Source organism: Oryctolagus cuniculus, chromosome 1, assembly GCF_051225735.1.
Source record: "Oryctolagus cuniculus isolate XC-2025 breed Fujian yellow rabbit chromosome 1, ASM5122573v1, whole genome shotgun sequence".
In the NCBI taxonomy this organism is placed as follows: Eukaryota; Metazoa; Chordata; class Mammalia; order Lagomorpha; family Leporidae; genus Oryctolagus; species Oryctolagus cuniculus.
In genome coordinates, this window is record NC_142867.1 from 218404357 (window position 1) to 218417158 (window position 12802).

Genomic DNA, 12802 nt, shown 5'->3' on the forward strand with positions numbered 1-12802 from the left:
CAGAGCTGAGCTCTGAGATCCCGGAGCAAAGACGCCCCCTTGCCTCGCTCACAAGGGGAAGGGCAGGGTGGTGGGGAATGAGTTCCATTTAGTGCCTACGTTCACAGGGACAAATAGGAATTTTATGGCTTAATCATTCTGAAAAGATGACAAAACTAATGCTACCCCTGGGCTCTGTTGATGCTTTCATGGCCCCTGTGCTTGGCTATAAAAAAATAAAATTGAGCTGGCTGCTCCTGCCACAAGGAGCTTTTCTCGGGGAGGGGAGAGAACAGCGCGATCTGATTTAGCAGAAGCAAGCAAAAAAATCCGGCCCGTGGCAGGTGCCTCAACGACGCAGGCGTCGCTCATGCAGTTCAGGGAATGCCTGCTTTGCTCTTCTGCTTCCCCTCTCCCCCCCCAACACGCCCACCCCTTCTTTTATTCAGCTGGGATTTATGAAGCCCTGTGAGTACCAGGTAACGTGCTGGGCGCAGGTAGTGGAGACGAACACCACCGGGCCTGTGCTCACAGGTGCAGCATGGAGGCCCCGGGGGCACAGTGACAGCACCACGGTTGCTGTTTGTTCATCCAGGAGACCCTGCAGGATCTGCTCCGTCCTGATAACGACCCGCATTTAAGGAGCAGTTACTCTGTGCGTGAGGCCTGATGTCTGTGCCTGACGCAACCTCCCAAGTGGGCAGGATACCTCTGTCATTTGCTAGCTGTGCAGCCTAGGCTGGGTTATAGCTCAGCCCCTCTGGGCCTTGTTTACTCTGATTCTGAGAGTCTCGTGTGAGGGCCAGGCACCACGCTGTGTGCTGCATAGACCAAGCAGGTGCAACGTCTGTTCCCACCGCCTCTCACAGCTCCCTGTGCACCCCGGCCGAGACCAAGGACCAAGGTGAAGTGCTTCCTATGCAGTCTCAGCTAGCTGTCACCACGTTCCTGGGAAACCAGGACACACTTTGTATTTGGAAACAAGGCTGGATGGGACATACCTCATTGAGGGCCACACAGCCAGGGATGCCTAACGCTGGAGTTTACTATCCTGACAACCCCACAATCCCTGGGGTTCACAGGGAAGGAAAGAGACCCGAGGGTGAGGATTGTCCCATGGTGTCTAGGGGTGGGGTGGTGGCAGCCTGGAGTTCTGACTAAGGGGCTGATGCTTGTCTTACAGGCCAACACCAACACTGACTTGAGGCTGGCGGCTGCCAATGGAGCCCTGCTGAGACACCGGGTGCTGCTGGGGGTGACGGACACGGTGGAAGGATGCCAGAGTGTGATCCAGGTACCGCGTGTTGGAGTGACCGCCCCCGCGTGGCCCACCTCGGGGCTGGGCTAACTGCGAGAGGTGGCTTCACGCTCACCCAGCCTGCACTGTGTGTCTGGGAGTCTGCTGATGAGATGGCTGTGAACAGCTCGTACCTACTCCTGCTCTGCACTAAGCCCTGTGGCCAGTGAAGATGCTCAGGGACCCTACAAGGTCCCTGTCCTGCCGGAGCTCCCAGGCATACTGTTAGAGCAGCCTCCCTGGCCCCAAGGAGTGGCCCCACAGAGAGAGAGAGAGAGAGAGAGAGAGAGATGAGGCTAGAGAGGGAGGCTCAGGTCCTGCAGGCTTTGTCTGCCTGGCTTCATCATTGTCTTTGTCCTAAAGGCAGTGGGGAGATCTTAAAGTGCCCAGGACAAGGTCACTCAGGGGTGGGGACACAGCTGGGGCTGAATAAGCCCTCAGTCACCTGAGCCTGGCTGGGCTCTGCCCACCGCCCACCTGCTTGCAGAGTCTCCTGGGCTGGGCACCTGGTCTGTGATGTCACCAGTCACAGCCCATGCACTGTCGGGGGTGGTCGTGGTGTTCACAGGGAAGCTGGAAGAAGCACCATGTCCATGTGCCTTGCACATCTTCTGAGTGTTTGCTGAGAGCCTGCTGTGTTCTGGCTGCTGGGGCTGCAGCAGAGAACACCCCAGACCCCTGTCTTTGTGGGGACTGATCACACCTGAGACAGCGTGGGGTGTGAGGCCGTCTTGTCCAGTGTGGGGGTGAAGCAGTTCCGGTGTGATTTCCCAGGCTGGGAGCTCCTGGCACCTGGGGTCCTCTGTAGCCTCGTTTACCTTACTCACCGCTGAGTCAGCTTTGGCAATTGGCTTGGACGTTAGCTGAATACATGGATAGATGGGTGACTAATGGATGGCCTCATCTTTTCAGACAGCTTGAGTTCTTTCATGTTCAAGACGCTATTTTGGGACGAGGTGCCACGATGTCTAGGATGTCCTTCAAATTTACTAGGGTGCGCAGTAGTGGGTGGGGGGTGTTGGGGATGCGCAATGCGTGAGGGTAGAGAGGGCACCGGCGTGGCCGCAGTGATTAATGGCTGAAGGAGGACAATGGCTTGGTGCCATCTTCTTCTGTTCATGTTTGGAAATTTTCATAGTAAAAGCCTTTTAAAAAAATCAGGACCGCCAACTGTGGTGCAGTGGATTCAGCTACTGCTTGCGAGGCTGACATCCTGTATTGGATGGAGTGCGGGTTTGAATCCCAGCTGGCCCACTTCGGATGCAGCTTCCTGCTAGCAAACCTGAGAAAGCGGCGTGTCGGTGATGGCCCGAGTCCTTGGGCCCCTGCCACCCATGTGGGAGACCTGGATGGAGCTCCTGACTCCAGGCTGTAGCCTGGTCCAGACTTGGCTGTTGCAGCAGTTGGCAGATCTGTCTCTGTCTCTGTTTCTCTCCTCTCTCTGTCACTCTGCCTTTCAGCTGAATAAATAAAATAAATATTTTTTTAAAAGCCCACTGAAAAACACTCCCTTGGGGGTGAGACAGTGGCAAGATGGGTAGGCAAAGAGGGATGTGACCTTGGTCCCCTGCATCTGACTGGCAGGAGGGAAGGGGTCTGTGGGTGGAGGTGTGAGACAAGGGTCACCAGTTTTGTGCAGAACACTGGTTATGATGTGTGGGAGGTGTGGCCCTGACAAATGTCATGTGATGAGTGAACGTGGAGGAGTTCAGCCTGGTTAAGTTGAACTTGACCTTCTGGGAACTATTGAGGTTCAAGCAGAAGGTGAGGTAGGAGAGGGGGAAAGACTTAGCCTTTTCCCCCAAGCTGTTCACCTGAGACCTGGCCAGGGCATGGAGATTTACCTCTTTGCAAGTTCTGGTTCCTGACAGAAGGGTGTCCCACCACCGACAACAGAGGTGGTGGCCGTGGCTGGATGTGTGGTGTTGGGAGGGTTTGGAGTCTGGCCGCTGTGCTTAGTGACCTGTGGGAGGTGGGGCCGCAGCCGGCCGGAACCGGGCTGGACGTGTCTGAAGTTTGCCGGCAAGCCCTGTTCCTAGCCGTCCTCCCGGGGCCACGTGGTTGTGACGAGAGGCTCTGGGAGAGAGCAGAGCAGCAGGTGTCTGCCAACCCCGGGGTAAACCAGGCGGCCCTCCGTTGGGTGAGCTGCAGGAGGCGGGTGGTGGGCTGAGCTGCAGCGGTCACAGTAGCCTCTCCCCACAGCTCTGGTTTGTCTACTTCGACCTGGAGGACTGCACCCAGTTTTTGTCTGACCACGTGCGAGAAATGAAGACCAGCCAAGAGGTAAGCATCTGGAGTGAAACAGAAGCGAAGCCCCAACAAAAGCAGAGGGCCGTGCTGTGCAGGTGGCCTCCCCTCAGCCTTGGAGGAAAGTCCCCAGAGTCACCTGGGAGGAAGAAGGCGTGCATGGACCCTGTGGATGCTTTGTTTGGGAATCATGGCTGTTTGTCTGCTCCTTTTTAATTAATCACACCTTGCACATCTCCAATAGTGGGTGTTTATTTCTTTATAATGGGTGGCGACCGTCCAGTCCGAGGGCTGCACAAGGCCCATGAAATCATGTGGTTTGGTTTTGCCAAGGCAGCCGCAGGCGGCACTCAAATTCCAGCAAATCTGTAGCAGGCGGATTTTTAAGTTGAGAACTTTGTGTGACCCGCGGATGTTGTTGTAAATATCCAAATGGCCCTTGGAGGACAAAAGGTGCCCTACAATAACATTCACAGTAAATCCTGGTGGGTCTCTAAGTGTCACAGGTTTAGACGGCTGTCCCTGGTTCAAAGTGGCCTTGTCCCCGAAGTCCAGGGAGATCGTGTTCTGATAGTAGAGGGGGAAACAGGCTCTGGCAAGCCCTGCTGCCCGCCTGTGGTCCCGGAGCTGGTGCTGATGCCCACCTGGAGGCCAGGCCTGTGGCTCCAAGGCTGGGCTCCTGCCCCAGGATCAGCCTCTCCTGGGTCCTGGAAGTGCTGCAGCCAGTCTTGCAGCCGGCATCGGGGTCTCACCCCATATACTGTAACCACATATGTGCGGTTAGAGATGCCCCACATCCCAGGCTGCCTTGGAGAACAAATGAAACCATGGATGGAGCAGTACTTTAGGAGGCCCGTTCTCTGCTGGGGAATGATGTGCGCTCACCACTATGGCTCAGCTCCTCCGTTCTTCTGAGGTCAGCCTCTGAGTCTGTCCGTGGCTCCGTCCTCTGCTGGGCCCGCAGGAGGACGGAATGACAGCCCCTCAGACCCCACCCAGGTTTAGGACACACCTGAGCCCCCCAACCCCCTTGTTTCCTTTGCAGTCTTTGCTGAGAAGCAGACTGAGCCAGTTATGCGTCGTCATGGAGACCGGGGTGAGCCCAGAGGCGTCGGTGGTGGAGGGGCCGGCGGACCTGGAGGCTGCACCCCTCCTGCCCAGCACTGCTCGCCCTCCAGAGAGGGCGCTCATGCAGACCGAGCTGCACCAGCTGGTTCCTGAGGCTGAGCCGGAGGTGAGGGCGCTGCGGCGGGGCGTCCCCCCTCGCGGGGCGAGTCTGCACGGCTCCGGCTTCTTGGAGTCGTGGCTTCTCTGAACCATACCCATCTTCTAGCCAAACCCCACTTTCCAGTCTGTTTCTCTTCACCCCGGCACCTTTAAAGTTGATTTATAGGATTTTTTGGTTGTTCTTTTTAATATCTTGGATATTATGTAAAATATTTAAAAATTGTCTTATTTATTTGGAGTGGAGAGACAGAGACAGAGACATTGAGGAAGACCAAACTCTCATCCGTTAATTTGGTCCTCAGATGTCTGCAACAGTCAGGACAGGACCAGGCTCATGTCAGGAGCCAGGGACTCAGTCCAGGTCTCCCACATGGGTGGTGGGGACTCAACTCCTTGAGCCATCACCAGCTGCCTCCAGGGTGTGCATTAACAGGAAGCTAGAATTGGGAGCAGTGTCGGGATTTGAACCCAGGCATTATGATAGGAGACACGGATGGGCATCTTTTAAACTACTAGGCCAAATGTCCACTCCAGATGGTATTTTTGATAGTTGCACTGGATAGATAAAAAGTGCTTTGGTGGATGGTAGCTTTCCTAACCATGAACATACTGATGAATATTTGGGTCTTTATCAGCTGGTCACTCAGTTATCCGTTTATCCTTCCCAGCATCCATCTATCCAGCTACTTCAATCACAGCTGGGTGGTAGAATTTGTGTGCAGCCCCGTTGACTGCTTATCCCTCCAGCTGTAGACTTCCGCTGGGTCCCGCTCTCTGTTGGATAAGGCTAAGCGTCGGGAGCCCAGCAATCCGGAAGTCTGGTTTTCAGCTTGAGCTTGCTTCTTGCCATGAGGGCACCCTGCTGGCAGGGAGAAAAGCCACAAGGGGCAGCCTTGGGTGACAGCTGGAACTTCCACAGAGCTCCTGCTCTCCAGCTCAGCCAGGAGCTTTGGGGACTCAAGATCCATAGTAGCTCAGACTTTCTCTTTCGTTCTGGTGGGGAGTGGGAGACGTGCAGTTTGCACTGTTTAAAGGGAAGAGGATAAATGTGTTAAACTTCACCGGCATCCCGCTGGCTTTTTAAAAAAGACCCGAAAAGATGGATAAGATCACATGTTTGATGCTGGCATGCGTGGCTGGGTTTATGTGCAATAGCCCGTTAAATACAAATCTTTCAAATTATTTTTTTCAAAATCACTCAGACCGATAGCAGTACGATTTCCTGTCACGAGTAGCAAGTGTGTGTGCACAGGTTTTTAAAGTAGCTGCCCTGGTAATTTCGGAGAGGAAGTAAAGCCAGTGCCTGAGTCTCAGCATGGCCAGCGCCTCCCCTTTCACTAGGAGCCTGCAGAGAGCGTGAGGATGGCCGCTTGGCTTTTCCAGCGCCTTTGTCATGTGTGCGGTTCTCGCACTCACCGTCCGAGGTCTGCGTTATCTTCTTTCTGCTTGGATGGGTGAAATAAGGTCCCCAGACAGCATCTGACCTGTCCAGCATCACAGAGCGAGGCAGAGTGTGCCACGGCCAAGGACGGAAGCCAGCCCGGCTGATTGAAGATTATGCAATTTTTTCCTTTTCATTCAGACTATTTATCTGAAGGGAGAATGGCAATAAGTGACAGAAGGAGAGCAAGAATGAGTTAGAGAGAGAACACGAGAGAGCGCATGCGCACACAAGGTGTCTTCTGTTCGCCGGGTCACTCTGCAAATGGCCACAGTGGCTGGGGCTGGGCCAGGCTGAAGCCAGGGGCATTAGCAGGGTGCTGGGTCGGAATGAGAGCTGCGGGGGCTCGAACCCTTGCTCATGTGGGATGCTGGCGCTGTAGGTGGTAGTTTAAGCCACAGCGCTGTCCCCGAAAGCCTGTTCTTGCTGACTGACTCTGTAGATGGAGACGGCCGGCCGGAACTTAGAGCGGAGTTTGTTACAGAGTGGACAGCAGGTCCAGCATTTCCCTGTAATCCCAGCTTCTGGGTAACCGAGCGGAACTTTACACAAAGCTGTGCTCAGAGCGTGCGTTCCTTCTGATTCTTAAAATTATTTTTCAAAGTTTACCTTTAAACTTTTTCCATTGTGGTAAAATATACATTTAGAATTTACCATCTTGGGTTGGGTATTCAATGCAGTGGTGCAGGTGGGTCCCTGCTACCCACGTGGGAGGCCTCCATTGAGTTCTGGCCTCCTGGCTTTGGCTCTGCCCTGCCCTGGCTGTTGTGAGCATTTGGGACATGAACCACTGTTGGAAGATTGCTCTGTGTCGCTGTCTCTCTTTCTCTCTCTGTTGCTCCACTTTTCTAATAAGTTAAAAATGAATCAAGAACTAAAGTTACCGTCATGGCCACTCTTAAGCCCGTGGTTCCGTGGCATCAGTGCATGCACACGTGTGACCTGGCACCCCCATCTGTCTCTGGGATGTTTTCATCTCCCCACGGTGGCTCCATGCCCATCCAATGCAAGCTTCCCTTACCCTCCCCCCTCCACCCTCGCAGCCACCATTCTGCTTTGTGTCTATGAATTTACCACCCTGGTGCCACCAATTAGTGACAAATCATACAGTATCTGTCTTTTTGTGTTAAATTCAGTTTTTTTAAAAAAATATTTATTTATTTGAAAGTCAGAGACAGAGAGAGAGAGAGAGAGAGAGATCTTCCATCTGCTGTTTCACTCCTCAAGTGGCCTCAGTGGCTGAGGCTGGGTCAGGCTGAAGCCAGGAGCCAGGAGCTTCTTTCCAGGTCTCCCACAAGGGTGTCAGGGGCCCAAACAGTTGGGCCCTCCTCTGCTGCCTTCCCAGGCCATCAGCAGGGAGCTGGCTTGGAAGTGGAGCAGCCGGGACTCCAATGAGCAACCATATGGGATGCCAGCTTTGCAGGTGGTGGCTTAACCTGTTACACCACAAGGCTGACCGCTTCCCTCCACATATTTTTTTTTTTAAAGATTTAGTTTTATTTATTTGAAAGAGTTACAGAGAGGTAGAAACAGAGAGAGAGCGAGCGAGCGAGAGAACGAGAGCAATCTTCTATCTGCTGGTTCACTCCCCAAATGGCCGCAATGGATAGAGCTGAGCTGATCTGAATCCAGGAGCCAGGAGCTTCTCCCTGGTCTCCCACATGCATGCAGGGGCCCAAGCACTTGGGCCATCTTCCACTGCTTTCCCAGGTGCATTAGCAAGGAGCTGGATTGGAAGTGAAACAGCTGGTGTGTGAACCAGTGCCCGTATGGGATGCTGGCACTGCGGACCCGGGGCTTTACCCTCTGAGCCACAACATGCTCCCCTCATCTTGAAGCGGGGTTTGCTTCACCTTGACCACATGTACCTTCCAGACTGAGCACACTGCAACGCGCAGATGTGTGCGGGTGCAGTTGGTGGCTTCTTTGGTGCTTTGGGATTGCGTCTCGCTGTGCACTGCCAGTCAGCAGTTACCCACCCACCGTGGTGGTGGGGACGCTGAGTCTGTGGGCCCCCCAGCGCCAGGGAGCCGCAGAGCTGGGGTTCTGGACTGCCCTGGCCCGGCCCGGCCTGGTTCTGGTTCTTCCCTGTGAGCACCAGTGCCCCTGCCCTGGAGGTGCGTCCCCATGGCCCTCACTCTACTCCCTGCCTCTCCTAGGAAATGGCCCAGCAGCTGCTGGCGGTGTTCGGTGGCTACTACACCCGGCTTCTGGTGACCTCCCAGCTCCCCCAAGCCGCGGGGACACGGCACCTGGACTCTCCAAAGGTTCCCTGTCCCTGCCAGCTCATAGAAGCCCACCTCCTGGGCGCCGGCTGCTGCCCATTCCTGGCCAGGTGACCTCGGGATGAAGAGCCTCATTTTCCTCCAAGACTGAGAAGTGGGGGAGACCTCTGGCACCTGGGATGGCCGATGGTGAGCCCCAAGCTAGGAGGGGTGCAGCTGGGGCCCTGTCGGCGTGGCTTTGGCCTCTCGAGGAGCTGCTGGCTGGCCCCAGTCCGAGCTACTCTATGCCACGGAGGACCGTGGGCATGGATGGGAGGGCCGGTCTCCCAGCCCTTTCACTGCTCGGAGGTCCAGAGGTGACCAGACTGGGCCAGTGGCGTGTATAGGGCTTGGTCTCCGTGGCAAGCCCATCCCCGGCCCCACCGTGGAAGGCTGGGAAACTGAGCCTCTTAAAGAGGACACTGCTTTTCTGCTGTGGCCTCTGACCTCCTCCGTTTGAGACTGCCTCCTTCCAGTCTGGAGAACATGAGCGCACTGAGAACTTCCTGCATCCTGGAGCTTTTCTGCCCCCTACTTCGTGTAAGAACAGCGGCACCTGTGCTTGTCAGCCGCCAGCCGCGAGCCACAGAAGGCAGAGACGGAGGACGGAGACGGAGGGCGGTGAGCTGCCGAGGGGAGCGCTGGAGGAGACCGGGCCTGTTTGGCCGGCCTTCCTTGGTCCACGGCACGCACGCTGTGGTCGTGGTTCCATGCTCCAGACGCTGGTTGACATGTGTGGTCTCTAACACTAATGCTGCTCTGGAATCAATGTGATCGACCCTCGTGGGGTTCTGTGATGAGCTCAGAGGCTGGCTGGAAGACCCAGTGCCCCGCGGGCCCAAGGTCAAAAGCCCCGGCCTGGGATGTGAAGGCCCTGCGGCCCCCAGGACTTGGCCTTCCTCTGCAGGTTTGTCCTCTGAAGTTGAAACTCTTGAACCGACTTACGAGGGTACCTTAAAAAGCTTGGAGAAAGCAAATTAAAAAATAAGTTTGTTTTGGTGCAAAAGTGTTCAAAATCTGTGTGTATGAGGGGTCTTCAAAAGGTTCATGGAAAATGTGTAGGATGAAAAAACTGCATGGAATTAAATTGATTTTTGCACTAAATTACACTTACCATTTCCTTCAGTTTTTCCAAGAACTTTTAGGAGTATTCTTTTGGAAGTACCTATTTTTTTTTTTTAATCTACTGGACTCCTGTTCATGCCTCAAAGCCCCACTTTCTATAATCCTCCTTCAGGAACCTGTCCACCACAGCCAGCCCTGCCTGTTCTTTGCCTTCTTTTAAATTCCTGATACAGCTGCTCCCTATATTGATGTTTTGTGTTGTCAATTCTGCTTTCCTGTGCACCTGCTTATTTTTCTCTCTAGTTGATAAATTCCTCGAGGACACAGACTTCATTTTATACTTTCCATGCATGACCTAGACCTGCTCAAGGAAAAAAATCCTGTGGATCGATTGCTTTGCCATCTCCATAGCAACTGTTGCAGATTGTTCTCCCAGCTCAGCTGAATGGTAAGGTTGGTTTGGACCTGTGTCTGGACCCGACCTGCCTCTGCCGAGGTGCTTGCTTTGGCTGGGGGTCTGTTTCTCATCTGTGTGGTGGGTGGGTTGTGTGAGTCTGGGGGTCCTTCCAGGAAGAGAGTTGTGGCAGTCCCAGCTTATTCTGCTACCCCCTAGTCCTTGGCCTGTCAGGTGTCACTGCACACGTCACAGTCTCGCAGCCCCGCCTGGCTCCGGTGGCCTGGGCCTGATGTGCCACTGGGCAGAAGATTGGCCTGGCTCGCAGGAGGCCTGGGTTCTTGTCCTGGATCCATGCAGCCTCCCGGCTGTGTCACCTGGCTGAGTCCCTTACCCTCTGTACTACTGTATAAAACAGACCTGGCGAACTTGAAAGCTAACGATGCAGCTCACTTGCCACCCTGGGGACAGATCCAATCATTCACTTTCTCTGAGGTAGAGGAGAAGGGTCTTGTGCATGGATCAGCCCCCTGAAAGCGGTTGTTTTAGGTGTCTATCTTTAGCCAAGTCCAAGGGCAAGTGTGCCCGGTGAAATTATGCACAGGGCGAAGCCTGTGTTTGGTGAGTATGATAATAGAGAATAAAAATGTACCTGTTGGATGACAAGATGGCTGTTTTCCAACTTAAAGTTCTACTGAGAGCCCTTGCTTTAGCGCTTGGGGTGGTCTCAGCGTGGGCTGGGGCGTGCAGGGTCACGCTCATCAGACACGTTTCTCTGCATCCAAGCCATGGTTTCCTCCTGCATAGGATCCTGGTGACCCCCGTCCCTCCTGGGTTACAGGGCTACAAGGACGGGGAGGTCCACACACGGGCATGCTCCAGTGGCTTGCGGCTCCGTGTAAAAGCAGACATGTCCCCCGTGGGGCTGGCGCAGCGTCATCGTGTGGGGGTGGAGGCAGCAGCTCCCTGCTTGGGCTCTCACGTTACATGGGTTCAGATCCAAGTCCTGCCGCCTGGGGACAGCGAGCATCCTTGCTGTCCTCGCGTCTCCCTCCTCATAGGCAGGAGCTCACTGGCAGGTTGCTGTGAGGATTCAGTGGCATTAAAAGTGTTGAATGCTTCAAATGCTTGCAGCTTTGCATGACCAGCTTGAGGAGAGTTCAATAAATTGTTGCTATTTTGTTTTTTAAAAAAAAGTTTCTCCCTGTCTGGTATGCGGTAAGTGTGTGATGTGTATTCTTGTTGATGATGTGGGTCATTAACTGTTGGTGTTTATTCCAGTCTGCATCAGACTGCAGTGACTCCAGCCCCATGGGGTATATCTATGTGAGGAAAAGTCTAGGCCAATCTCTTGGCAGATTGTACATAGGGGAGGGGTAAGGAGGCAGCTGGGGACTTTGGGCCAGGCACTCACCTTCTGTGTTCCTCCTGCACCTCCATTTCTTGCCTCCAGAGAGAATGGGGTCACAGGAGGTGATGCATGCATAACACAGGGCCTGGTTTCCCTGGAGTCCGCAGGAAGGGCCCAGTCGAAGGCAGCTTCTTCTGCAGCTCCGGTTGCTGCTTTCTGCCTGTGTGCATCAGCAAGGCGTCCATAGTGCCGTGTTCAAGTCTGTTACCTTACCGATGTCAGGTTGTTCTATCAGGGACCAAGATGAGAAAATCTTCAACTATGACTGTAGATTTTTTTTCTTTTAGTTCTTCTGTCTCTGTCTCTCTCTCTCTCTCAATATTTATTTATTTATTTGAAAGAGTTACACAGAGGCAGAGAGAGAGAGAGAGGCAGAGAGAGAGTTCTTCCATCCAATGGTTCACTCCCAGTTGGTCGCAATGGCTGGAGCTGCACCAATCCTGAGCCAGGAGCCAGGAGCTTCTTCCTGGTCTCCCATGTGGGTGCAGGGGCCCAAGCACTTGGGATATCTTCTACTGCTTTCCCAGGCCATACAGAGAGCTGGATTGGAAGTGGAGCAGCTGGGATTCGAACCAGCACCCATATGGGATGCCAGCATTGCAGACTGGGGCTTTAACCTGCTATGCCACAGCACCAGCCCTTCTCCTTTTACTTCCAACAACTTTTAAAAAAATTCTCTAGTTTAAAAAAAGAGACAGTTCATACAGCATTAATTCACCATCTTTTAAATCATACAGTTGAGTGGGCTTTTCATATATTCACCAGACTGTACAGCCATCACCACGCTTTAATTCTAGACCGTCCTCATCACCACCGCTGTCCCTCCAAAACCCCCACCCATTAGCAGTCACTCTCTGCTCCCGCCTCTCCCACTCCCTGGCAACCACTGCTCTGTGCATTTTCACATTTCTTCTAAACAGAATCACTTGTTGTGTGGCCTGTTATGTCTAGATATTTTTGTGTAGCATCATGTTCTGGTTCATTCCTATTGTAGCATATATTGGTACTTTCATTTCTGTGCTGAATAGTATTCCAATGTGGGGATACACCACGTTTTGTTTATACTTTCATCAGTTGAGTTGCTCATTTTTTTTGGCTTCTATGAACAAAGCTGCCATGAACAGTCAGTGCAGGTTTTTGTTTTTGTTTTTGTTTTTTTTGGACAGGCAGAGTGGACAGTGAGAGAGAGAGACAGAGAGAAAGGTCTTCCTTTGCCGTTGGTTCACCCTCCAATGGCCGCCGCAGCTGGCACGCTGCGGCCGGTGCACCACGCTGATTTGATGGCAGGAGCCAGGTGCTTCTCCTGGTCTCCCATGGGGTGCAGGGCCCAAGTGCTTGGGCCATCCTCCACTGCACTCCCTGGCCACAGCAGAGAGCTGGCCTGGAAGAGGGACAACCGGGACAGAATCTGGCGCCCCGACCGGGACTAGAACCCGGTGTGCTGGCGCCGCAAGGCGGAGGATTAGCCTAGTGAGCT

The 12802-nt window shown here is 53.8% G+C and overlaps 1 protein-coding gene across 5 annotated transcripts in view; it reads left to right on the forward strand.

The window, feature by feature from the left end:
* Window positions 1-9461, forward strand: part of TMEM268 (transmembrane protein 268) — a 33005-nt gene extending 23544 nt beyond the window's left edge. For all 5 annotated transcript variants that reach the window (XM_051842662.3, XM_051842669.3, XM_051842659.3 and 2 more), the window contains 4 exons: window positions 1163-1273; window positions 3479-3559; window positions 4569-4757; window positions 8351-9461. In XM_051842662.3, the coding sequence (XP_051698622.1) occupies window positions 1163-1273; window positions 3479-3559; window positions 4569-4757; window positions 8351-8530 (561 nt within the window). In that variant the 3' untranslated portion in view covers window positions 8531-9461. The remainder of the gene's footprint in view (window positions 1-1162; window positions 1274-3478; window positions 3560-4568; window positions 4758-8350) is intronic.
* The last annotated feature ends 3341 nt before the right edge of the window (window positions 9462-12802 follow it).